Source organism: Halichoeres trimaculatus, unplaced genomic scaffold (genome assembly GCF_033239565.1).
Source record: "Halichoeres trimaculatus isolate MK-OKI-2021-1 unplaced genomic scaffold, fHalTri1.1 fHalTri1_scaffold_11, whole genome shotgun sequence".
NCBI lineage: Eukaryota > Metazoa > Chordata > Actinopteri > Labriformes > Labridae > Halichoeres > Halichoeres trimaculatus.
The window spans coordinates 4,238,184-4,265,656 of record NW_027437189.1 but is presented as its reverse complement, the minus strand read 5'-3'; the positions used below and the strand labels follow the sequence as shown (position 1 = coordinate 4,265,656).

The following is a 27,473-nucleotide window of genomic DNA, read 5'->3' as shown; positions in this document are numbered from 1 at the left end:
GTGCTCTATCACTGACCTGTTTATCTTTTTTCTGCTCTTCTGTCCTTTTTCTGTCTGACAGTTTGGCTCCAGTCTCCACCATCACTACAAAATTAATCACAGAAATCGTTTTTGGCAGAGAAAAAATCATAAATAGCATTTAGAAATAACCTGTATTGATGATGATAATCTAATTTTAAAGTGTGAATTAAGGTCAGGTGCAGTAAACAGATAAAGGTCTACGTACATGGGGCGCCTGATTTACGCCATTTCACATAGCTTGTGTTACTGTCCTCCATAAATGAGAATGAAGCACTGAATTTACCCCATATCAAAGCAGAGTCAGCTATTAATATGGTTTGTTTTGTTCAGACACAGGATAAATTGCTTGATTCTGCAGTAACGTCTGTCAGGGTGCATAGAGAAACTGTGAAAACATTCAGACGAGATCTCCATGATGAAAAGACGACACAAGGGAAACGGTTTCCGATTTGAGGTTTTATTATTTGGAAAATTAAGTCTCAAAAATTCAAGATACATTGGAATAACAAGTGCACACGAATTCAAAGTAGTGAGGTGTAATTATATATGGCATAATGATGCTTAAGATCTCTCAACATGATCGTTTTACACCAGCAGCAGGAAAATCCACATCAGCCAACAGTCGACAGGTTCAAGTAAGACATGAAGTTACAGCAAGTGTTAGTCCTTTAAGTTAAAAGCAATTCAAAGAGGAGGAAACACGTCTTAAAAACAGACTGAATTAATTAATTAATAAGCAGTGATTCATCAACAGGAAATGTCAAACATCAAGAGAAAGAGGCGACGTCAGCCTAAAATGTGCATCTTCAAACTTAACTTAAATAGATCCTGAAATATTCTACACGTTTGTACAAAGCTTCGTTTTAACACTGATGAACAAAAGAGTGAATGGCAACAGAAAACAAAATAACTCCACCATATTGTTCTTAAAAAAAGAAGAAGAAAATAATGCAACAAAGATTTCTTTTCACAATTAAACACTACTCAAACGAAAGCTGGGTTCGAGATTCGGCTTAATTCACCCGATCGTTTTCAATCAGCTCAATCAGTCTGTGATCATTTCATGATTTTTTCTTTTTCCAGTTACAGGAGGTAATGACAACGTACCTGAATCCACTTCTCTACAACCAGATCCTACTCTAGCAACATCACTGTGCGACACAAAGGAATATTAAATACAGGAAAGGAGGATTACTGTGCAGGCAAACCGTCCCTCGAGAGGAGGCGGCTACGTGACAAACCCATCGGGAGTGATCTCCAAAAAAAGATTATGTACAACAACACGGCTGCAGTCCACCGGCATCCTAACGACTCAGACTGTTAAAAAGTTAGTTGGCTCAGATACAGTTCATAAATATTTGAACCCAAACAACAAGCAACGACGTTACCTAGCATCTATTCTTCTCAGTTCCTAATCCGGATGTTTTTTTGTTTTTTTTTAATCGTGTGAAAAAAAAACATTTACTTACATTTTCAAAAACTACTTTACACCACATGTCCAGTATCTCCTCTCCTCGCTGCTGACTCAGACTGGACATGTGTGGGTACACGGTCTACACATCACCGATAGCACTGACCAGAGGAGTATATGTGTGGCACTACGATAAGAGACGAGAGGAACATTTCAAGGTGCATACACGTTATTAGGTGGACAGTCATCGAGTTGGCGTGTGGGATGAAGTCATCAGAGAGGCTGTTTGTCTGTGCAGGCGCAGGACACATGCAGAGATGTCTCGTTAGCAGGAAATCTGGTACTCAAATCAAGGCGGGGTCAACATACCAACAAGCCGCACTTCTTGGTATTTTAAAGGTTTTCCTTTCATACATAAGTATCCAGTCTCCCAGCGTCATCCTTTCTGGACAGGTTGATGAAGCGTCTCAAGTCTCAGGTGGAGGCGTGTGTGTGTGTGTGTGTGTGTGTTCTGTCTTAGTCAGGTGCAGCGTGCGCTCGTCCATTCTGTGTTGTTATGTCGGCGGTGTTGTTTGCCTCTAGATGTGCGTGATTCTATGTGTACCAGTGTGTTTCTGAAGCAGCTTCTGCGGCGCTGCCTCTGCGTGCAGGGCGGGGACAGACTATAGGAAAGCACTTGGGTTCGCTCGTGGATCCTTCTGGTTCCTGTAGCGCACGGCCAGCCACACCCCCAGGATCTGTTCAAAGACATTAAAGAGATGAAGACTGGCGCTGCGGAGCTCGGACGCACTATGAGACACGAGATGTCACAAGATGTCACAAGTCTGAGATCCCGGTCAGGGCTGCCAGCTCTCGTTACGAGCACGTCTTTACAATCTGCTGCGTGTTAACCCTTTAACACACTGTTTTTTGCTGCATTACCAGTCCACAGGGTATAAAAGTTTACATTTGAATAGAATTTCTGTACAATCTGAAGCATTGTTTTCACCAAAATAGTTCTAAACATTTGAATATTAAATAGTTTAAATAAATCTTTACTTCAGTTTTTCCATCTACTCATTTTTTGCCTTTTACCCAAAACATTAACAGTCTTGTCTCACAGTAGAGCATGCAGGTTATTATCTAACACAGGTATCAGATCAGTATTGGTACAGACTCATACCCAAAGCCCAGGCATTGGTAGTGGTATCAGAACCAGAAAAGTTGAATCCGTGCATCCCTACATACCATGATATTACATATTGCACTCTCGTTTTGTCCTTTGGCAAGGAACAGTGGTCCTCAGGTGGCGTATGTGAAATGAGAGAGCTGTTTGGATGCTGGAGACTCTGGTGATGCTGTTAGCGACCTCTTTTATTTATGAATTAAGAGGAAAATGCTCAGAAATGCTAACGTACGTATGTTAATTAATGTTTTAACTTTAAGTTCATCCTGTAAAATCTGTTCCTGATGTTTGATTGTTGTGTTTTTTCCTTCACTAAACCTCTAAAATCTAATTCTGTTTTTGTGTTTTTCTTCATTTTAAACTGTTTTACTCTCATATAACATGCAGCAAATTGGAAATAACTCTGGGTATTGAGAGTTCAAAGTTTTCCAGAGAAATGGGCCGAAGCATTTTTACACAGGACATTTTTTGACCTTGGCTCAGGTGTTGAAGGGTTAACAGCGCAAACAGATTCTGCAGTGCGTTCAGGTTCATGAATTCAATCTGTTTTTGCAAGAAAGTCAACAAACAGCTGTGATTTAACGAGAGCTGAGCCTCTGAGAGGAAGGTGGAGCCGTTGTCTCAAAGTGAAAGACACATGTTGTGACTCAGGCGCAGAGTACTATCTCTGTGACTCATTAGCTCTGTAGTTGTGGGCTTCACTGACCTCTGTAAAGCTGAAGAAGAGTCCGACGCCCCCGAGGATCTTCAGGGCCTCCGTTGCATGATCCAACATCTTGAGCCCGCAGGTGTAGCAGCGATTTTTCGGTGTTTTGCACGGCTGGAGTGAAAGAGACAAAAAAAGAGCCTGTAGTCGTCGGAAGCATGAGTCAACAGTCAGTCAGAAGAAAAAAAAAAAGGTGTAAGATACCAAAATGTATTCTGAGAAGTAGAGAAAGTGGCCTATTTCTAACTCTTTAAACGCTTGTGGGACTTTTTATTCAGCAGGAGATGTTGTGTAACTGGAAACTCGGTGTGATATGAAGAGATCTCTCTGAGAAGCCTGGGAAATGTTACAAAAGACGACGACGAGTGTTCACAGAGGAAACAGGAACAAGCCGCCGTTTTATTCTGCGTCTGTGCTCTTCAAGAACGTTTCTTCTCTGGCGTGTGATGCAGAGATGACTCTGGACTTACAGCGGGGCAGGTCTGGACGTCCTGTTCAAACTGCGCCCGGCTGGAGGTGACGTTGAGCAGGCCGCAGCAGTTCAGCTGAGTCTCCAGGTCCATCTTGGTTTTATTTTCCAGCATCCCCCAGGCAGAGTTCAGGAGAGTCTCCTGAAGACAGAAGCAAAACAAACACAGTGGTTTGAAGCAAATTCACTAAGTGTTACATAAATAATTTCAGGAATGTGTTTGGAGCGAGTTTTCTCACCTGCTGCCCACGGTTCATCGCCAAGCAGGAGCAGGAAACTCCGAATTGGAAGAGGAAGACGATGAAGAGGATGACCATGTACTGAGAGCGAGGAGTCAAGGAAGAGAAACAGAGCCATGCATGCCAAAATAGTTGAAGAGTTACGATAATAAGTCAATTAATTAAGAGTCAGTTTATCAATTATTGCCCGAATCGAGAACCGGTATATTGGGATTCTAAGCCAAAAACTTTTTTACCCTAATTTATGAGTGATTGGGAATATTTCAGGTTTTCAAAAGAGTGAAAAAAAATCTGCTTTTTTGTTTCATATTCTCTTTGATTGCAATTGATACACCTGGAATGTACTAAATTCATTAGTTAAGCTTAAGCTCAAATGAATTTTTAAATATTTAAGTAACAAAAAAGTTTTGGAGCATAATTTTATTAACCATATTTTTTCCACATTATACTGAATGTAGAGTTATTCAACATTTCTCTGTCAGGCTACGCTCCCTAGAAATGTCCCTCATCATTTATATCACAGTTTAAAGTGATACTCTGGGATGGAACAAGTTGGGTCCTATCACAAGGTTTAGAGCAGAAATTACCCCTACAGCAGTGATTTTGTGCAGCAGAAGCTCAGGGCGCTCGCACCAAACACCCCCTCCCTGCTCCTCTGCTGGTTTCCTCTGCACTCAGTTGGGGCCATATTTTACTTGACCAAAAACACAAATAAACAGACTACCACCAAAAAAAAACGGATATGGGTCTGCATTCACGCTTTATTTAGAGAATTTTCAGCGCGTTACTTTCACACAAAAACACCGCTAAATAAGGCTCTAGTTCTCATCGTGTCGTAAAACGACGCTACCTCCGCTGCAGAGCCACAGCTGGCTACGAGGCGCTCGCCGCTTAGTGTATAAGTCCGCGTGTGGCGTGCCAGATATAAACAAACACAGGTAGTCTGCCAGGACGAAGAGACACGATGAGAACTAGAGCCTTATTTAGCGGTGTTTTTGTGTGAAAGTAATGCGCTGAAAATTCTCTAAATAAAGCGTGAATGCAGACCGATATCAGATTTTTTCAGGTGGGAGTCCGTTTATTTGTGTTTTTGGTCAAGTAAAATATGGCCCCGTCTGAGTGCAGAGGAAACCTGCAGAGGAGCAGGGAGGGGGTGTTTGGTGTGAGCGCTCTGGGCTTCTGCTGCACAAAAACACTGCTGTAGGGGTAATTTCTGCTCTAAACCTTGAGATAGGACCCAACTTGTTCCATCCCGGAGAATCACTTTAAGAGTCACGCTGACTTTACACGACTTTGCGACTCCCACCACCAACCTCCTGACCCCCATCACCAGGACCAAGCACCGCACCTTTAGTGAAAAAGCTTTTTCCAGTGCTGCCCCAACCCTTGTGAACTCCCTCCCCCAAACAGCCACAGTCCAGACTTATTCCTATTTCTGTTTTTGTCTTGTGTAAAGCATCCTAGAGTGCATTTAAAAGCGCTGTGTTGATATAAATCAGATTTATTATTATTTTTATTAATATTATCATACTGATTAGATTATCATGGGGAGGTATGAAAGAAGACTCTGGAAGTATTACAAAGTGCACACATGTTTTGGGAAGTACTGGATATGGGCTTATATGGACTTCATGTAAAATATTCAGCTGTTTCCATCAGTGATCAATACTCTTTGTGTAACAGTCTGTCCCGATAACCATCAGTAAAGGATACGAAGAACAGCATGACTTGGTGGTGGTGTATCGCTCCAATAAGACCCACGATGGCGATGAGCAGCAGGAACACGCCCACTGCGATGACCCCGCCGATGATGTGGATGCTGGACACCAAGCCGAACCCCTTCCCCCATGCTGCTACGCCTATGAGCAAGAGCCCGACCAGCTGGGAGGAGCAGAGAGAGGAGGTGAGCAGAAGATTACCACAAACAGCAGATCAGAGCCGTTAACGAGCGGCTGAGTCTGATTTAGGATTCCCAAAAACTACAGCAGCAGGAGGAGTCACAGGAAGTGGAGTTACGGTGAAATGTTTCCCCATTCTTCTCATGACTTGGGGTCATAAGACCGCCAGCTTCTGGACAAAGATTTCACTGTTGATGACAATCTGAGACAAATCCAGCACACTGAGCTCAGAGTCATGTTTGGTCACATTTAGTCCTGCTTTAACTGATTAACTCCCTCTGCTGTTTGTCAGCGTTACCCACTCTGATGGGTTTGTTTTCTTCAGATCATAATCTGCTCTTTTACGTTTTAAAATTCATGTTAATGTTTCTGTACATGACACGAAGAGACTCGCCTGGTTGTAATGAGACAACTCGTCCTTGTTGTGGATCTATGTACAGAACGTCCTGATTCACAGCAGCAGATACAGCGTCACATTTATGACACGTACAGTGACTCAGCTGCCAACACAATCAGTGCATGATCCAAGGTTTCTGACTGAAAGGACAAGTCTCAAGTGTTTCTTCGAGCAGGGGGATTTGAGGAGAGTTACATCTCTTAGGCTGGCAGTTCATAACAACATGCTCACCTGAGGCGTGACAGATACAAACAACACGCTCCTGACTGAACATTTAATTACATGTTTGGATGGTGACGAGGTTTGACAGTATGTCGCACAAAGAGAAACATTTAATAACGTCATTAAAGATTCAAAGGTAAAACAACGTTTAAACTCGAGCAGAAAAAAGTGGCAAGTTTTACTGAAAGTTTAAGAAACTAATTTAATCTGAAGTGGATCCATAATGAGACCAAAGAAACTCTGGATCACATGTTTTCTCACGCCTCATGTCTCAATATGTTTGAGTTAGAATCAAAAACTAGTTATCGCAAAAGATTGACGACATTCCTATTTTTAATTCAGCTTAAATTCTTTCTTTTATGGACAAATTTACCTGTTTCTGACATGATTAGTATAGTTTAACTCATCCCAGCAAGTGGATGAGTCATCAGCCTTCTCTTATCTGTTTTCTGGAAATGCTGAAGATGTTTTTCTGAAAAAATAAAAAGTAAACTCAGCAGGATTATGAGGAAGACCACCACAGATTTGTCAAACTTCCTGTTTTGAATGTCCTTTCTCTTCTTCTTCTGCTTCAAACCTGATAGTTAAAGGTACAGTTTGAGGGACAGCTGCTTAGTGGCTGTTCTGTTTTTCAGCATGTAATCTGTTCCTTTGTCATTAATAGGAGAACAAAATGAAGAGACAGTTACACAGCTGGCTTATCCATTCAGAATACTTTGATCCACCTGCACTCCTGGTTTGTCATCGCCAAATAGCAGAGCCTTTGGTGATATACTGTATACTCTCCCAGTGTCTCCACCTCATCCTCCTTACAATAATGTACTCCATCTTTTTAGTTCATGTCAAAAATAAAGACTAAAACAGAGAAATATGGGAAATCACAGGTAAATCCTGAGTGACAAACATTTATTTTGTCTCTTTTTTCTTTGTTTTTTCTCGCCCTCTTTTCTTTGAATTTAATGAAATGAGAGAACCAGATATATACTCAGTATCAGATGTTAAGGCTGTTTATTGTTTAATTGTAAGATGTGCATCAAACTTCCAGCTGCCGTCAGGTTAACTTTCCATTATGACAAACGGCTTTAATCTGACATCAGATGTGACTGGACAGTTAATATAGATATAAAAGTATATGCTGGTTCAGACGGTTACATTAAATAGTGATTGCTGTGATTGTTAATTGCATTAAAATATGTCTGACACTCTGGAAACCTGCCTCTGAGGCTTTGATGACATGTGCACACATGTGCGCCTGTCACCAAATTACAGCTGCGTGGGGTGCGCTTCGCTTTGCGCCGAGGATAGACCAGGTTGGAGCTGGCGAGCTTTCAGCGCACTTTTTTTGGCACGAAATTGTCACTGCGCCAACATGAATCTGCTGACACCTCCCCCTGGTGCACTGTCACACCCATCTCTGCTCAGACGGTCTACTAAATTGGCAAATTGGCAGCGCATGGCGGTGCGCCGCACGAAATTAACACTGTGCAGGGTGCGCCAGGCTTGCGCCCCCTGCACTGCGCTACGAAATTAGAGCCCTTAGTGTCTATTGGATATAATATTAAATTTATGAATTTAAAGTTAATTGGATTCAAACATTGATTAAATAAATGGTGATAAAGGATTTTTGCTTGGTTGCTATTTTTTGAATATACATCTTTGAATCTTATGTACTGCTCTCAGAGTTATTACAGGTTTTCCAGATGTTTTTCCTCTCTAATTTGGATCCCCTTTAGCTCCCACAAAGTGGTTGCTGGTCTTCCTGGGGTCCACGCAACAAAACATAAATACAAAAACAATTCTTTAAAAGTGCTCAGAATCCTTAAGTAATAAAGTTGAAACTACATACAAAAATTAAGAGTCAACAATTAGCATAATCAAAAAGGTAATGGGTAAAAACATTTTTTTTTTTTACATGTGAGACCAAAGTTAATGATCTAAAAGTTAAAAATGGTGATTACATTTCACTGTTTTTGTATTTCTAATTGTTAAACTTTCAGTTTTACCCCCTAAAGTAAGCAGATGTTTTAAAAATGACACGACATAAAGCATAAACTATTACAGTCATATTTGCACAGTTTTTAAATTGTATTTACACTTTCTACTGCCTCAAATTGCCTTATTTATTTATTTTTTTTAAATATTATTGTATATATACTTTTGTGGTTTAATAATAAGTTATTGTTGACAGCAAATCAAGAATTTCATTGTACAGGGATACATTTTTCTTTACCATGCACATGACAATAAGCACTATGAATCCTAAATCTTGAATATCAAACCTTTTTCTAAAATTATAAAAGAATATACTTTTTTTTAAAGATTTCAGGTACAATTGGAAGACAAAATGCATGTTATTTATAACCTCTGTACCACTTCATCACTGGGTAAATGCTAATTAGTGACCAACTAATCAATACCTTATTACAAATCACCTCTTAACCTAGTTCTACAGAAAGGCCCTTTAACAGTAAATCTGTTGATTTCCTTTTGTCTATTTTCTATTTTTAATTTCACTTTCTGATAATGTATATCCTGCTTTACTGTAATTTTGGCTCAATCATTTTATTCACTATTCATTTCTGTATTACTGAGTTGCACTTTTGACACTTCAAGTTTAACACGTAATGTGTATGTTCGCTGTTATTTAATTCAGCCTGTCTGAGTTTTTATCTTTGGTGTGAAGAACTCTGTAACTACTGTTATCAAAGATGCTGTAAAACTATTTTTATTAGTATTATTTTCACCTTTATAAGGAACTCAGTCACTCAAATCACGACCCGTGGGTCCCGCAGCCTCACTACCGGACTGAGGGTGACTACATCTCACATGACTGACACCAGCAGGGAAACAAACACATGGGGTGATTTTATCTGGGTGAGACAACAACCCTGAGTGACAGATAAGAAAGGGATGTGGGAGATAAACGTTTGAAGCGTGGAAATTTCACAGTTCAGGTCAGCTGGCCTTCCAGCTAACGGTGCTTAGCTTGTCGCCAAACTCAGCTAGCGCCTTCATGTGTATGAAAGCTGTCAAAACTAAAGACTACGTTTGTATCTAATTAGCTAAAGCACACCACATACGTCTACTTCAGGGTTAGACAAGAGAATAAATGTGAAAGTAGTTCATACCGGTGATCGTCTGGGAAGTGAAAGTAGAGACATAAAGCAAGAAGACAAAACCGTTAGCATTTCTCCTGCGCTCTGGCTAGTTAGCTTGTTGCTAATTCCACAGTTCATTCAGATACGGCTAACCTCAGCTAGCGCGGCTAGCTCACACTTAGCATGATGATCCATTTCGTTTACTCACCATATAAACCACATTCAGGGAGCAGAGGGCATTTTTAGAGCAGGTGAATCCGCCACAGACCATATTCGAAAACCTCGTCCGGCTGATTTCACTACCTAGAGCTAGAAACGTTTAATAAAAGTCTTTTGTTTCTGCTCTCCGGAGCGCTAACGTCTGGACACAAATGTTGTTGGTCAGCGAAGAAGGCGTGACGGATGACGTCACTGTCAATCTTACGTCAATGTATCTACTAACGTCATCTATGTGGGATGAATTAAATCGAGCAGGAAATGATTGTTTATGAATATAACGACGATAATCTGAAAACAGGGACAAACAGAAATTATTCCTAACTACAAAATCTTCTTTTTTTAAATAGTGTTCTCTGTTTTATCGACATATGTCACTTTTTTCTTCTTTTTTCTCCTAAAACAATTAAAAGTATTATTAAAATATTTAAAATATGTCTGGAATACAGGATTCTGTGTCCGTATGATCAACAGGTAATATGTGTCCTCTGATGATAGGATGTTTGTCATGCATCAGTTTCACTTCTCCATTAAGACGTGACACAGCATGAAGAGACAAATGCTTGGAGGTGTGACACAATCAGCAGTTCATCTTGGCATTAATCAGATTTTAAACCCAAGGCCAGAGAACTAATGGTAAACCATAACTTCTACCATACTTTGACATTTTAGTTTTTCGTTGATTAATATCAGTGTTGTTTTGTGCCCCCCAATTCCCCAAAATTGGCATTCGTAAAAGTTCATTTAAACTGTTTGAAGTGTGTCTCTAATTGGTGTTAATGTGTGGTTATCACTACAGTCTCTAATTGGACAATCAAAGGATCCTAATATTTTCAAAACCACAGTGTTAGAAAAAAAATCACACCCTGTACAGTGTGTGCTAATAGCGAAATTAGCATTCCAGATCCAAGCTGTTTTCTTTGAACATTTTTAAAATATGCTTTTTAATGCCATAAAAGTCTGGGTTTTTTAGGCTGGGTGTGGACGTTATTTACGTTCTGTCTGCAGCCAGCCTCAATGAACAGCAACTTTTAGCACTTCCACAACTGGATGTTGCCCCTCGTAACGACAGCTTGGCTCTGTAGCAGAAGGGTCCAGGTGCCTTAATAGCCTGACTGCTGTTGTGACTTATCACATTTAAAAGGGTTAGGAAAAATTGAAAAAAATAAAACAATAAAAATAAAAATTTAATAAAATTAAATAACATACAACAATTAATTAAATTAAATTAAATTAAATTAAATTAAATTGATTAAAAAATATTGGTGCATCATGAAATAAAATCTACAACAAAGTTGGCCCTTAAATTGAGCAGCTTAAATTCTGTATCTTGAAACAACAACTTTTGGGGGCGGCCTCAAGTGGACACCAGTAGAACTGCAGTTCTGGATCCAAAGCATGCGTTATGTTTTAAGCTTAACCTGTAGGCCCAGTTGATCTGTATGCACTTAAGTAGCGTCATGGTGTGATTGATAAGTGCCTGAGTAGCAGCAGGATTTACCGTGTTGACATCTTTACATTCTGGGGACTATCAGCTGATTTTTAAGATGCCTTCACTGACACCAGCAGCAGCACCATCTGCACAGAGTGCACATGTAGCAGAGCACCAGGGACTTAGACGTGTGTGTGTGTGTGTTTAAGTGATGAGTTGTTGTGCAGTCAGCACACACCTGGACTAGAAGAGCTGCAGAACAGTCCACACCTGCTCTTTCCTGATTTGTGTTGCAGCCCAGTAAAGACACTCTTTTCAAACAGAGAGGACATACTTTCATATCAAATTCAGCTTTTCAAATCAGTTTTATTTCACTCACAGCTGCAGAAAACAACTCAGAATGAATATAAAAGCAAGGGCTCATATATGAGGATGCTGCTGCAGTGTAATGAAGCCATGACTCATTGGTGCAAAGAGTTTTTAATCACTGAAGTAATGTCTGATTCACTTGAAGTGTTAGTTTTTTTGACGTCACGTCATCTCTCAGAAAACACGTCAGTTTCAGAATCTTCAGACCAAAAACTTTTTCAACTTTTTGTTTGGTCTGTTATAAAGATTATTTTTAGGGTAAGGTATGGGGTTAGGTTTGTTTTAGGAGAAAGTGTTCAGGCTAAGTTTTTAAGGTTAAAAAAAGGGCTCTACATTGGTCCAGTGCTTAATTGTTTTGAAAGTGAACATGCCCTCAGTGAACCTCGAGGGCATCAGGTGGTTTGACCTTTTATCACTAGACATCCTCAAGAAAGGCCCCACAGGTTTGATCAGGTCCTGTGCTGTGTTCTGTAGCCATTTTAGAAGTTTGTTTTAGCTTGAAAATAATTTGTTTTTAGTAGACGACAACGACAACAACTCGCGTGACCCCACCAGCCTCCTCTGTCATCATGGATGTGGCTGATGCTCTAAAATCATTCCAAGGTTTCTTTCCTTAAAGTCTTCCTCAGAGATCAGTGGAGGATCACTTATCTGTCTCTCGCTGTCATGGCCACATTTCAAGGCCTTATAACATAAAACTTGCATGGAGAGCTCCCTCAGGGTCTTAGGACTCTCACTGTCCAGATAAAGGTCTTGGAAAGTCTTGGAAAGCAACAGTCTCAACCAGCTCTCTGAAGGCCGTTTTAAACAATGATCACCATGGGAACATCTGGATTCAGATGGGCTCAGCTGACAGGTTTACATGATTTATTTCTGAGGTTGCTCATTAAGTGGTTTTCCTCCAGAACTGATTTCTGGATCAATCCTGCAGCAGTCTCATCCTCTTCGGGGTCATCACGTCTGTTTACAAAAGTTTTTTGTAATTTTTTGAGCGATGGTCTTAAACTTTTGATCAGCTGATACACAGCCTATTTCAGTTAACTTGTTGTTTTCAATAAATTACTTTTTCAAAGTGCTTTTTGTCGCACTCCCCATTCTTGCTTTTGCATGTTGTAGCTTTACTTAATACCTCATTAAGATCAAAACCTGCAAAAGGTAAATTCTAGCATTTTTCAACTGGTCTTAAAATTTAAGATGAGTTCCAGAAAAAAAAAACTGGTCTGTATATGCACAATAAAAGTTAATAAATACATAAGTGGGTAATCAAAGAGTTATATAAACATAAAATTATATAAAATAGACTTTAATCTTGACTGATACTGTAGATATTGTGGATCAGGATTAAATTCAGAGGCAAAAAAGTCAAAATCCTAGCCTAAAAGTAAGAATTTTTAAAAATTCAGAGATCAAAGTAGAAATTCTGTCAACTAGGCCTTCAATTTTTAATTTTTTAATGATCCCATCCTCCTTGTCTGAAAGTGTATTCGAGCTGTAAGATCCTCACTTACTGCCTCAGCTCTGCCACCACAGCCCTGTGTTCGTGCTGCCTTCAAACTTTCCGCTCCTCAGCATCCACCTGTTGTCAGAAAACAGTCCAGGAAATATCTTTAATCACTTACAGTCAGTTACAGTCAGATTTCTGTGGATGCCTGACTAAAAACAAACTTTATTTTCTAACTTTAAGGCCAAAATTAAACAAACTGTGCGACAGAGTTAGAGATTAAAATGTTGTAATTGTATTTTCTCCTTAGCAGTACTTAGGTTTAACATGTAGAGTAAGCAGCTTCCTCAGATACCTCCTGAGCGGTGTAACCACAGCAGCAGTCAGACCTGCTGTCTACAGAAGAACATGGTATGAAATAAGGAAGTAGATTCAGTTCAGTTCAAACCTGCGGAGGAAACTGAGACAAACTGTCGTGAGCTGACTCTGTGGTCTACAGAGTGAGTGACAGACGCACCGCTGCTTCTTTCTCTGCTCCTTCTGTGTCGTAAGACGGCGTCCGTCTCATCAAACATACAGCCAGGAGTTCAAATGGGCTGAAGTGAGCACTTCTGCTTCACTTAACAACAGATCCATGTGTCAGGATGAACAGCAACAGCAAATCAGTGAACTCCACGGTGATAAAAGCAGAGATCAAGAAGCACGAGTCTCTCCAGAGCGCGATCAATAGACTTTCCAAGCAGTTTGAGAGAATCGGGGATCAGCAGCTGCGCTCAGGCCTGAAAGTTTACCTCCACAGCATTCAAGGTAAGCTCATCTCACGCTGCGGGAACTTTTGTTTGATGCATGAAGGTGAAAACGGTTGCATCACCTGTGTGCTACACTCCTGGTGGACAAGTTTATTCTAAATGTGGAGCATGCTTTGACTTTTGGGACAAGCTAGAAAACTCCTCTGCAGTGTATCAGTGCAGATTTTTCTCCACAGCCTGAGTCTTTGCTGGTGTTTGTCGGTGAGGGAACATGACAGCGTAGGTGATTGATATCTTCCCCTTTACTTCCTGTCTCAATCGTAGCTTGTTTTCAGGGGAAACAGCTCCTTCCTTTGTGTTTTTTCTCGATGTGCACTTTGTGTTTCATTTCAGGCTACTACAGTTCACCTCCCTGTAGCTTTTTGTTACACTCACATTAGTTTATCAGTCAGCCTCTGGACCAGTGCGACCAATCACAACATCCCTCCGCAGCCATCACCATGGAGGCAGGATGAAACCTGCTGTGTGGCCTACTTCCTGTCTGCCAATCTGCAACTGCCCTCAAAGCCACTTCCTTTCAGACAAACAGGGCCTTTACATGTGAAGCCGATCACTTTACATCATTTCCTCTTATCTCAACTTCCCACCCTTTCTTGTTAGTGTGACACAATTTATGCCGTCAAACCTCTGTTTTTTTTAAAGGTCTGCTTCTTTAGAAATAGACATCACTGTAAAGGAAACCCTCTGTTACCTGGAAGTTTAACTGTGAGAAAAAAGCTCACCAAGCTTATTTAAGGTCACAGGTGTATTTTTTTTTTAGAAATAGAGTTATCTTGTGTAGTCCCTACTGCATCTGACTGTCACCTTAAACATAAATATTATGTTTATAAGTGCATATTCAAGTGCTATTACAACAGAATACAAAATAAAACCTCCATTCCTGAGTTTTCTTGAGTAAAAAATTTCCTCAAAGGGTTGGCAATATAGGATAAATATATACTAAACTTTTTTTTTTTACAGTCTGATCCTGATTTGGATTCAAAACAACTCTTTCTTATTTTGTTCCTATGACTTTTTAGATCTGTGACCCACATTCAGATCATCAGTTTTTGCTTTTAGTGCACTATTTCATTCATTTGATCTGGCCTTGTGTCTTCCTTTAATGTTTTTTTTTATTATTTTTAGTAACAAATTATCACATTTTTACATCACAATAAAATCATTTATGTCATTTCATCTGTTTCAGTCCCTCAGACTCCACTGAGATTTAGCTTTGAACAAGAAGCCTATGCACACTCCAGATGTAGTCTGTGTAATGTAACTGGATTTACTTAAGTTATAATGCATAGAAAGAAAGAAAACACATATTCATATATAACCCAGATTAATTTCCATGCCATACATATACATACCTGTTCCATATGATCCAATAAGGAGCTAACAAGAATCCTAAGTATTGTTTTCAGTTGTGCACAGAGTGAGATCGTACGTTACAGACCTAGCTTAATACTACACTTTGTATTTCCTGACTTTATTCCCTTCCTTTTAGTTCATCCAAACTAAAACCTCTTTCGTAGTTTATTTAAGGGTCTAATTTCTTACCACACTTCAGTATCTGTTATCCTTGGTTTCATTTTGAGGCTCTTTTATGTTAATTCTAGCGGCTATGGTGGCTAATTTGGAGCAGGACCGTTTATCTTGATGAAGACTACATTTCCCATGAGCACTTTCGCAGACTGAGGTTAAAAAAAGATGCGTTGCTTCTAACGGTAACGATAACGAACGGAGTGCTAATCGTCGTTTGATACTACTTTTCTCTGTTGAAGACTACTTTTACCAGGACAGAGAGCTATGAGGTAAGATATTAATTTGTAGCTACGTTAAATTATCAACTGTAACATAAGAGTCGCTAAAGTTTGTCAGTTTAAATTTATGACCGTTAGTTAGCTTAAAATGGGTTAGCAGACGTACCGGTTGAACGTCACAGCCTCGGTGTAACAATGAGTGTCTGAATACATAAATATATACACAGTTTAACTGTTTACTCGTCAAAGAGCAGTAAAACATTCACAAACCGGCGGGAACATTAAACTGTGTTCACAGACATGTAGCTCAGGTAGCAGAGTCATGTTTGTTGAGTTACATCGTCTAAAACTGGGGTCTGTTACTTTCCTAGGAGCAATTTTACCTCAGCTCACCTGGATTAAAGTCATTCAGTAGGCACAAAATTTACTATATCTTCACAATAAAGACTTTTAAGTGTATAAAATTCTACAAATAGCTTAAATCTAGTGAGTTATTATCTAAAAGAGAAATTATTTTTGGAATGGATGATATTGTAAATCTAATGTCTTGGTGTTTTACATTTGAAAAAAATGCACTTAAGAAAATTTCAAAAATTTGCAGAAATTTCATTTTTTAGTTTTTAAAAATGTGCAAAATTTTGATATTTATTCGAAATAAAAAAATAGATATTTTGCAAAAAATTCTAATAATTTCAAAAATTAAAAGAAAACAAAACACAAAAAAACAAATTCAATAAATTTGCAGAAATTTTAATTTTTAGTTTTTAAAATATTTTTTTTATATATATTTATTAGAAATAAAGAAATAGAAATTTTGCAAAAAAATTCAATAATTTCAAAAATTAAAAAAGTGACACACAATGAAAATCAAATTCAATAAATTTGCAGAAATTTCAATTTTTAGTTTTTAAAAATGTGCTAAAATTTTGATATTTACTAGAAATAAAAATCTAGAAATTTTGCAAAAATTTCCAATCTAAAAAAAAAAAAAAAAAAACAAGAAACAAAAAATCAAATTCAATAGATTTGCATGTATGAAACAAATTTAAAGAATACTTTAATTTGATGACATAAATTAATTATATGGCTCAGGTCATCATTCTTTGTTGTTCACTAAGTGGACACATTGGCAGTTAAATAAACCCATCCCCACACAAATTTAATATCTATATTTTGTTCCAGATTTGTCTTTTTGTAGATTAAGTTATCCTACCAGGGGTGTAAAGCTTGAGGTTAGCCACAGGTGCAAGGAAAGCTGTTGGGCTGTTGATGTTAGCCATACTGCAGCCAGCCACCAGGGGGGGCAGTTTTTGTGGTAACCTTACTTCAAGCCTAGCAAGATGATGTGTTTTTTTTTTTAACAGTGTTGATTTAATGACTTCATTAAGAGTACAATAAACCCAGGGCAAACTGACTATCCTCCATGCTTACAGGCTAACTGTTAATCCAGCCTTTCTGTTGCTTTATACGGCATCATCTATCTCTTTTTTTCTGCCCTCTAGTGGTCAGGTGGTGGTGGAATGCAATTTCTTTTCTTACTTTATACAACGCTGACCTGATTATTTTATAATGTCCGAGGGCTTTGGTGGAAATGCAGACAAAAATAGGTCTCAGGAACCATTTAGTTCCCCAGAGAGTAGTTCCTGGTGAGTGCAGAATATCATCCGGGCTATTTTCACAGTAAACTTAATTTACACACAGACACAAAAACAAAGTTTGAGAAAATAAGCAGTCTGTCTGATAATCTTGTTAAATTATGTAGGTCATGAAGAGACTTCAAACATATGGATTACCGTCTGATTTGGTCTGACTGCTCATTGATTCATTACCCTCTCTGTGCTGTTTGTCTGTGAGCTGAATGTCAGTCTCCTCCCAGGTGGTTTCTGCTGAGCTTTGAGGTCTTTTTAGGAGCTGGCAGATTTTAAAACAGTCTTAAGAGACGCCCCCCTGTGCGTAAAAACATTCAGTTAATTTTTCTGGTATAATTAGGCTGCTTGAGTGTCTGTGCTGTAGTGAGGATCAAAGTCAGAGTATCCTCCGTGGGGGCCTGGATCTGTGGGAGCAGAGTTCACTGCTGCTAAAAAGAAAACCACCTCTCCCGTGGACTTCATAAGCGAGTGGGAGGTGGTCAAAGGAAGGCTGAGAGTGAGAGGAAACAGAAAGAAAGGCACACATGGAGGGAAAGGAGTGAGGTGAGAGCTGGATGAAGACATTTAAATATGAATCTGAGTGCTGCTCGCTGCAGCATGGCGGGGGAGAGGACAGCTCACAGCGAAGGAGAAATGAAAAACCACCCAGCATGACCGCTGCCCTTGGCCGCTGTCCATCTGACAGCAGCCGCCTTTGGGTGTCAGTAGTGTGTGGGGAGAGCTGTGTCTGCATGTATGTGAGTCTATTTGCATAGTGTCTGCCTGGATATCTGTTGTTTTTATGTGGGCGTCTGTTTTAAATAATCAGATTCAGCGTGCAAAGTATAATCTGTACAGTTAATGGACACAACCAGGCCGACATCAATCATCGTTTGTCTGCTGCGTTTCCACGCCTCGAGCCAGGCGGTGTGATGTTATGTGGATGAAGGGGCGGTGTGTAGAGGAGCGAGGGGTTGGCAGGTTTTAAACTTATCGTAGTTACACAGTCAGTGTCTGAGTGTAATCCATCAGCCAGCAAATGAACCAGTCTGTCCTGTGTTTAGACAGAGAGAGATCTGTTTGGAGTGGGAGCTGACCGGAGGGGGGGTTGTTTATCAGAATGGAAGAGCTTAGAGAGCCTCAACTCAGCATCATCTCACCTGGATGTCAGGTGACAGAGGTACAGGTGCTTATTTTCAGTTATGAGCAGTGTAACTTACAATGCACTGTATATTTCTTATTTAACAGATTGAAATGATTGATAATAACCTCCTTCTGATGAAATTACTAATATATTTTTTAATTTCTTATTTCAAAACATGTCATTTATGCACATCTACAGGTTTAAAGCTTTAAGATTTTTCAAGCAAAGATGCGTTTTTTACCATTTCAAGTGGAATCCCAGTTGTCAACGCACAAAAAACAGTACGGCAAAAGATAAGGCCAAAAAAAAAAAAATTATGGCGTAAGAAATTAAGTCATATTTTTATGAGATAAAAGTTAAAACATAATGGCATTAAAGTCAAATATCACAAAAAGAAAGTCAGATTGTTACCAGGTTCAACTGTCAGATTGTTATGATATCAAAGTCAGACTATAACAACATTCAAGTTGGAATGTTACGTAAGTTATTCAAAGTGTAACAAGATAAGAGTCGCAATGATTCCAGAATAAAGCTGGAATATTACAAGACAAGAGTAGGAATGTTTCAGGAATGAAGCCTGAATGCGTTTCAGAAAAATCCCACTCTGGAGGCTGTTTTCCAAAGTTTGCGTTTTTGGTCGGCTGAAACGCTATTTCCGTGTAAACGTGAGGCTGAAACACAACAAAACTTTTGCGTTTTACCCTAAAACCATTGTCGTGTAAACGGCCACTGAGTTAAATGGATATATGTTTTATGACAAAAGTGGGAATGTTACAAGAATAAAGTCGGAATGTTGAGAAACTAAAGTTGAATGATATGGGGCGGCAGTGGCTCAGTCCATAAGGACTTGGTTTGGTGATGGGAGGGTTGCTGGTTGAAGCCCAGGTGTGGACCAAGATTAGGGATTGGGCTGATAGCTGGGGAGGTGTTGTCTTAAGCCGTGTTTTCACCAAGCAGTACAGTTTGGTACAGTTAAGCCTGATTCTGTTTGTGTTTCCACAGCAAACTGTGCCCTCTCGTGGTAGGCGGCGTGTAAGTCAGATGCCAAAAGCCACAGCTGTTAAATAAAATCGTGACGCTGTAGCAGCTTACCCCGCTAATAAATCCAACAAAGAAGAAAAACGCGACACAGTAAACAAAGAGCAACGATGGAAGACATCCAGCATTTTGTCCTCTCTGTGATTGGCATGTAGCTCTTTGATACAAAGAACAATCAAGCTTTGTTTCAGAGAAGACTGTGAGCCGCCAGGAGAAATACAGCAGCTGTCGCACAGGAAGTGACGAGTCTTTTGACCAATCAATGGTCTGCAGTGTTGTAGCTCCACCTTCCAAGAGCGGATCAGTTCAGTCTAGCACCCATACGAAAGGGTCCCAAAAAGTGGGACTGCTCATCTTTGTTATTTGGGGATCTGTGCCGGGATAAGTCAGTGGAAATGTCACAAAATGCGTGTCGTACCAAGACTGACCAAACCAGTCTGCTTGGTGGAAACACGGCTATACATTCCTGAGCACAGTTGGGTGCAAGGCACCAAAAACTCCAAACTGCTCAGGTGTGCACCGAGAGTGCAACACCATCACTCTGACTTCTCTAATCATTTTATGTTTCAGTGCAAAAAGTGCTGTTTGTGCATGTGTGTGTGTATATATATGGCATGATTCAGAGTGTAGAAATAGAATTTCTCCCAAGGTTCTTATGTAAATCTTCTTAAAATATGAGAAGGAAATCATAAAGTTATAGGAATAAAATCAAAATGTGACTTAAGACAAATGTTGGATTGTTGTGAGATCAAAGTCAGAATTTAACATAGTTCAAGTTGGGATGTCATGGGAATAAAGTCAAAATGTTAGGAGAATAGAGTCGGCTAGTTATAAGAATAAAGTTAGAATGTGCTGAGATTAATGCCAGAGTGTTAAAAGATAACAATCTGAATTTCATGAGAGTAGAGTCAAAATGTTACATAAATAAAAGCAGAATGTTATAAGACTATGGTTGGAACAGTATGAGAATGAAGTCATATTGTAATGAGAATAAAATCAGTTCAAAGTAAAAATGTTACATGATGAAAGCAGAAATGTTGAAAGAATAAAATCATAATGTTGTTATAGTAAAGCTGAAATGTTACACAGTTAAAGTCTGAAAGTTAAGAAATGAAAATTGAATGATGCGGGATTAAAGTTGTAATGGTAAGGGAAGAAAATCATAATCTAAGAAAGTAAAATCAGAAAGAAAGTAAAATCAGAATGTTTAAAAAAATAGAGAAGGAACATTACGAGATTATAATTTGAAGTTATGATGATTTGACAGGAAACATCAGGATTCCTTGGATTAAAACTTCCCCATCTTCTGAATATTTGCAGTTTATGATTTTGATCTGACTTTAATTTTATTTTCCTCTGAACAGTGAAATAACACCCACACCTGTGCCTGTCGCAGCTGTGTTTGTGTTTTCTTCTTCGAATGCAATAATAAATCTTTATTCAAGGAAAACACGAGCCCACCTGAGAGTTCGATTAACGGCGCTGTGGGACACTTTTCGTCTGGTATTTACAGAAAAGTCTCCCAATAATGATTGACTCATCTTTGAGCCTCCCCCTTGTGGCCACTTGAGGAACTGCTCTGGCTTTGCCTGTCTGTCTTGTGTGCAGCAGTGAAGCATGCTGATATGCACTCAGCTCACACACACACACACACTGAGGCATGTAAAGTCCACTCACTTGTTAAAAATGGATTCTTACACATGTCGCCTTCCCTTAACGTGTGTTTGGATTTTTATAAAGCAGCTCATCCCGTCTTTTTTTTATTCATGAGTCTTCTTCCGTGGTGTCCCTTTCAGGTCGTGTCTTTTCCTTCCCCTTGAGCCAAAGGCGGCTGTCGGAGGTCTTTTGTATTCAGTGAGAGTAGTTTATTGCCCTCTCCCTGACTGTGGAGGGGAGGGGGAGCGGGCTGAGCAGGTGGACGGTCAGGCCGAGCGTTATGAGACGATGGTGGGAGGCAGAGAGTGGCGCGCTGTGGGGAAATGCATCCTCTGATTCACATCGAGGCGTTGTTTTTTAATCAGAGAGTAATTAACGTGAAATTACACACCAGGTAATAATTCAGGAGATGGATGTGTAATCATGTTTGCTGCAGTGTTTGTTTTTTGTAGCTCACAGTGGATTAGCAGTTCCTCTTTTGTTTGCCTGTTCGGTCATTTCTGTTTGTGAAAGATTATTCAGCGGACGGGAAATTAGTGTGCAACTATTTTGACATCATTCAAAGCCAGAATAGAAAGGAGGATATATTTGATAGTTCCTGCTTTAGAGTATAAAAGAGCTGTTGTCCTTTTCACCCTCGCTGTAGGTGGAGAAAAACTAGACACTTGTAGACATTGCTGTGACATCAAGATGTTGTATTTTGTGGCTTCAAAATAAGATAATCTAAAAGTTTTTTTTTTCTTGTAAATTTAGTTTTGGAGAATGTAGAGTGAGCAGGTGATTATGTGAATTAAAATCCTGACAGAGTATACCTCACTGCATCTCTTGTCTATGAAATGTAATATACGAGTGTAGCCTTAGTGACATCACCCCTTGGTTTCTAATGCTGAGATTTGAAGCCTATCCTTGACAGACGCCGTACTAGAAATTCTAGCTTAATCTAGCTTTTGGTGGACCAAGCAGGAAACAAAAAGGCGGGCTCTGAGCCTCCTTGCTTACAGCTACAAAGTGCCCACATGTTAGTCAAGTCAGCTGTTCCTCAATGATGCTAAAATTGTGAAATGAATATCTCCGAAACTACTGAGCTATAAAACAGTTTGATCTCTTCACAGCCTGTGCTCAAAAGAAATACTTTTTTTTTCCGTCAGGTTGTAGACTCATCGTTTTCCCTGTAAAAATCAGCCTTTTTGAATGGTTGTCTATGTGGTTTCTGGCACTTTCAGAGCCAGCCTCTAGTGGACATTTGAGGAACTGCAGTCTTTCGAGACTCTGATTCTGTTTCACATTATCACCTGCTCAATATTAATCAACACAGAGGCACAAAAGTAGTCCCTCAGATTTCAGGGTCGGTGACACCTTGGCATCAGCGTGCTTTCGGGTTAATTAACATCTGACTAAACACTATCATTCGCAGTAAAGTCTAAAGATCAGCCTATTTCTGTCAGAGTGGCATCTTTATGAGATTCTGTGTCCTGTAACTTTTCTGTTGTCATCTTTCTTGTTCACTGAACCTTTCCAGAATTGCCTGGCCAAACACTAGTTAACTTATAAATCTTCACTGTTGTTAAAGGTTCCATATTCTGCTCCTTTCCTGCAGTTTAATATGGATCATTGATGTCTTCATGAAATGGTAGTAACATGTTTTGGTCCAAAAAGCCAATAAATCAAGCACAGCAGCATTGTTTCCAGGCTCTCATAGCCCCTCTGTTCAGAACGCTCTGATTTAGTGGGCGTGGCCTTCATATGTAAATGAGCCACCGCTGATACCGCCCCGCTCTTCAGCGTCACTGAGAGCGGCGCCACGAGCTCCTAGTGCACAATGTTTAGGAAACAGCAAAGCTCGTTTACTGTTACATTACAGGCTAAAACAACAGGCTAACTGTAGCTAAAGTTAGCATCCTGAAGCTAACACAGAGACAGGGGGGACACTGAGGAAAAGCTCTTCCATCTGCTCCACAGCACACAGCATTTAAAATACTCACATTTCCAGGGTCCCAGGTTTGTTGGAGGATGGTTGGTAATGCGCCTGGATTCAGGACCAGTCTATTAGCTAGCCCTCTGTTGTACTGTCCAAAGTTGGAAGAGCAGTCGGCTGTGAAGTGACTAGCACACACATGCACAGTTTTACTGAGTGTAGCTGGAACATTTCCTTGATAAATGAACTCTAGACACTTAGTCTGTCTTCTTCTGAGATGGGAAGCTTGTGCATGGAACTATGAGGCTGTTTATAGCCAAAAACAGAGCAGTGATGGCACTTGGGGAGAGGAGTGGGCAGGGAAGGGGTTCCGGGGTATCTGCTCCGGTGGACCAATCGGGTCAGACTTGCTCCTTATTGGTCAAAAAAGGGAATCGCTGACGTCAGCAAATCCCCAAAATCCAAACAGCTCGTTTTGGGTCAGGATTTTTCATTCACAAGCTCTACTAAGTACAGGTTTAGTCATTAAATATCACATTTTGTGAGCTGGGAGGAAAGACAAAGACCCACAAACCACGCCCACCCCATGCATACATGATCTATGATCTACAGATGTTAATTTGATGATCATCATTATACAGTATTGTTCATCAGTGCTGGTGGGAAGTCACGATTTTGCCACATAGTCAACAGGAAGAGGTGAAATAATACTCCTTTTAAATGTGCCAGACTCTTTTACACTGACTGAAAAATGTGACGTGGTTTTTATTGAATATCTTCCAAAATGACCCTTATTTTCAAAACGTACTTTGGTTTTAAATCATCAACAACTCTGTATCTCCATCTGACACTTCTTCACACCCATCATCCTGAGGAATCTCTCCATGTATGTGAACATGTCTGTTTGTTTTTAACACAGAAATGACAGCATATGTGGTTTTCCTCTTGCATTCTGTGGTCCAACTATTGATGTCCAATATGCTCTCCTCCCCTCACGCTGATGCTTTCCTTCATGCTGTGAGCACCGAGCTCACCCACTCCTGCTAATGAACACATGCCGTAGTAGGCAATAGACTACAGATCAATACACTCACAGGAAACCTCTTTCACTCACATGTACAAGACACACACACACACACAAAGAAGCACTCACACAGAGAAACACCATTTTGGTTTCGGAGATCCTGGCAGTGATTGTGATGCAGAGGAGGAGGAGGAAGAGGAGGAGGAAGGACAGGGAGGAGATGATTGTGCCACCAGAGCCAGGAAGATTGTAACACCTTAGCAACAAACAAGCCAAGCCTCCTGCCGAGGAGGAGCCACACTGAGCCACACACACACACTCTGAAACACACACATTTGTGCAGAGATAGACTGATGTTGAGGAAAACTATCCTGGCAGCTGTATAAATGAAACCGTGAACACACACACACCACGCCATACCACGCCCGAGTGCCTTTTTTTATTCCTCCAACATGCAGCCGTCAAATCGTCTCCCTGTGCTCCTTCTTTCCTCCTTCCTCCCCCTCTGCCGCTGATCTTTCCTCCCGTAGTCCCCCCTCATTTAGCAGGTCCAGCTCATGTGTGTGCTGCTGCTCCACCAGCCGTCACCCGCTGCCTCCCCCCTCCTCCAGGAAGATGGAGGGGAGGGGAAGGGAGGGATGAGCAATAAAGAGCCGGGACCCTGCACAGTGAGAGGAGCAGAGCAAATAAAGGAGGGAAAGACGAGGAGCAGGATCCTTCTGCATTGTATGGATTGCTTATTGGAAAGAGGAGGAGCGTGCAGAGGGAGGGGACACTGGAGCTCCAGAGACAGAAACGCAGAGCGTGTGTGAGAGGAGAAGAAGAAGAGCGCTGCATGTGTGAGGTTGTGTGCATGCATGTGTGAGGTTGTGTGCATGCATGAGTGTGTGATGTGCGTTGGGCTCGGAGCGGCGCGTGTTGTCATGCCTGACGCCTGATGCTCGGAGGACACAGGCTGCAGCCCGAGAGGGGCGTGATGGCCGGACGCGCCCTGACTCGGTCATGCATCCCCGCACACCAACCCAGGCTCCCGTCGGCATCTGCTCGTCAGTGTCCTTCCCGTGCGTCTCCGCGCTGCTCCCTCTGAATGGGCGCCGCTGTCATCACACATGTGAGGATTTGCAATGAGCGCTCATGATCAGGACCGGACCGCGTACAGCTCTGGGTGTGCTGGGCCACGCTGCTTCAGGTTGATACTGATGAATTTTTAAAGACTTCACCTTCTCAGCTGCTGTTGATCATATTTCTGGATGACGTATGATGCGGGGCTGTTGTTACCCTGAATTCAATCAAGGTTCCTGCTGAAGAGGACGGACTGGGCAACACGTAGAGAATAAGGTCAAGTAAATAATTAGCATCAGGATCGAGGCGTCCGTAATGAAGATTTACTCGCCTCAGTGGTGGAAACATTTTAATTGGGTGTTCTCGAAGAACAAAAGAGCTGATTGGACTGCGCTGACTGAATGTTGAAGGTTGTCAGGAAGAGATTTCTTTTCTGTACCCGAGACTAATGATAATGTTGGTCTGAGTAGGAATCCGTGACTGAAATTGAAAACTGAAGAAGTAGGGATTTGGGGGATGGCTGTAACCAGCAGCCGCTCTGCTGTTGAATCTTCCAAGGAGAAACTTAATCTCCCTCCATGTAAGTTTTTGCCCGTGCCGTCAGATTCCCCCACATCCCCCCGCGCTGGCAGACCGTCACTGGTTCATGTTGCTGGTTTCATTCATCCGCTGTGTGTCCACTGAAGCCTGTCCACATGAGCGGAGGCGGCGCCCTGCAGCAACGCACCACCTACCTCATCTCCCTCACCCTGGTCAAGGTAGAGGCCGTGGAGGAGAATGGAGGCGAGGCCAGGAGCAGCACCCAGGGGAAGGAGGTGGAGGTTGGGCAAGGAGGAAGAGCAGGAAGAGAGGAGGCGGGAGGTTACGCTCCGGCGCAGGCTGAGAACGGAGCCGGGGTTGTTCCAGGACAACCACAAAGGGCTGAGGGGGCGGCTGTCGGGAAAGACAGGAAGTTGACTGAGGAGCTCAAAGATGGCGAGAGGAAGCCTCTGAGCCCGCTGAAGGATAAACCTCCGTCTGAGAAGCCAACAGGCGGCGTCTCCACGCCGTCACCTGTTGAGAGAGTGACCAAGTCTGTGGAGATCGACCTCACTCGGGTGGAGAAAACGCTCATCCCTGAGGCGAAGCAATGCAGGTCGCCCTCGCTGACCAGAGCACCTCAACCAGAGGTGGTGGAGCCCAGCCGCACGCCGACCAGGACCAGCCTCCCCATCCGCCCGGTCGGGCAGCGCCCTGTGAGTCTCCTCAAGTCGCACAGCAGCGTCACCACCCGAGGCCGGGACTCCAGAGAGGGCAGAGAGCGCAGCCCGACCTCAGCACAGAGCCTGGACCGCAAGGACTGCCGCATGCAGACGCGCTCACCGGGCCCCTGCAGGGCCTCGTGGGCCGAGGCGAGCAGGCCGGACGGATGGAGGGACATGCGGGACGAAGCGCAAACCGGACTCCCTCTGGAGATTAGTGGCAGCATGGCTGCAGTGATGAGAGACATCCCCAGGAAAGACAGACTAAAGACGGGGTCGGCGTCCTTACCCGCGCCTGCGACTCAAGCCGCCAAACCTGGCCGCAAAGGTAAAAGCCGCACTCTGGATAACAGCGACCTGAACAGCCTCTCTGAAGACCTGGGGCTGGCCCGGGAGGCCCAGCAGGCCCAGCAGGGCCAGAGAGGATCCGCTAAAGATAGAAAGATGCTAAAGTTCATCAGTGGCATTTTCACAAAGAGCAGTTCAGGGGCAGCGGGGTCATCATCCACAGCGCCCCCTGTCTACATACAGAGGGACTCCAGTGAGGAGGAAGGTAGGAGAACAAACGCACACACATGTAGACTCTTCTGATTTACAAACGTCCAGAATGAGATAAACATCTGCATGAAATCATTTCTTCTTCCTGCCACGCCGAGGCGGGAAGCCAAACATCGAGCTGCTCTGTACGACTGCTCAGGAGTGATCCGAAATGACCGGTTTAAGGCGGGAAGACAAAAACATATTCCCTCTTTAAAAGGCGGGGATCATAGCTAACAACATCGATGTAGTGTGAGTTAAGAATTTAACATTAGTTTCAACTTTGATTCAAAGATCATCCGTTGGTTTGGTGGATCCAGCAAGTCCAAAAGGCTGGACACTGCAGAAACTGAAATCTTATCAAGTGTTTTTGTCTTATTTAAAGTAAGAATTGTCGATTTATACTCAGTATGAGCAACATTCAACAAATTTGCAAGAGAAATGGCTTGAAACTAGATACTTTTCTCTTGTTTCATTGGCAGATTTTTTTAACTTGTTACAAGCAACTCAGCCTCATTTTTGTCTTTAAATAAATTATAACAAGACATTTTTCTGGACTGGTCAGGTGAATGTGGCTCACGTTAAGTCCA

At 41.5% G+C, this 27,473-nt stretch overlaps 2 protein-coding genes across 5 annotated transcripts in view; one reads left to right on the top strand and one right to left on the bottom strand.

The window, feature by feature from the left end:
• Positions 1-467: 467 nt before the first annotated feature.
• Positions 468-10,036, bottom strand: tspan31 (tetraspanin 31). The gene is made up of 6 exons (XM_074682415.1): positions 9,835-10,036; positions 5,725-5,892; positions 4,012-4,092; positions 3,774-3,914; positions 3,304-3,417; positions 468-2,169 (listed from the first exon to the last, which is right to left on the bottom strand). The coding sequence occupies exons 1-6, from the start codon at positions 9,895-9,897 to the stop codon at positions 2,095-2,097; spliced, it is 642 nt and encodes a 213-aa protein (XP_074538516.1). The 5' UTR covers positions 9,898-10,036; the 3' UTR covers positions 468-2,094.
• A 14,518-nt stretch (positions 10,037-24,554) lies between these two features.
• agap2 (ArfGAP with GTPase domain, ankyrin repeat and PH domain 2) overlaps positions 24,555-27,473 on the top strand; it is a 33,471-nt gene continuing 30,552 nt past the window's right edge. The window contains exon 1 of one of the 4 annotated variants that reach the window (XM_074681589.1): positions 24,555-26,899. In XM_074681589.1, coding sequence (XP_074537690.1) covers positions 25,801-26,899 — 1,099 coding nt within the window. In that variant the 5' untranslated portion in view covers positions 24,555-25,800. The remainder of the gene's footprint in view (positions 26,900-27,473) is intronic. The other 3 variants (XM_074681587.1, XM_074681588.1, XM_074681586.1) reach the window with 3 other exon arrangements.

Excerpts from the sequence above, each read along its gene's own strand:
- tspan31 (XM_074682415.1), bottom strand. The coding sequence starts at position 9,897 with ATGGTCTGTGGCGGATTCACCTGCTCTAAAAATGCCCTCTGCTCCCTG. Across the intron at positions 4,093-5,724 it reads ACCAAGTCATGCTGTTCTTC|TACATGGTCATCCTCTTCAT; the intron begins GTATCCTTTACT and ends CCTCGCTCTCAG. Across the intron at positions 2,170-3,303 it reads TCTTCTTCAGCTTTACAGAG|ATCCTGGGGGTGTGGCTGGC; the intron begins GTCAGTGAAGCC and ends GTCTTTGAACAG.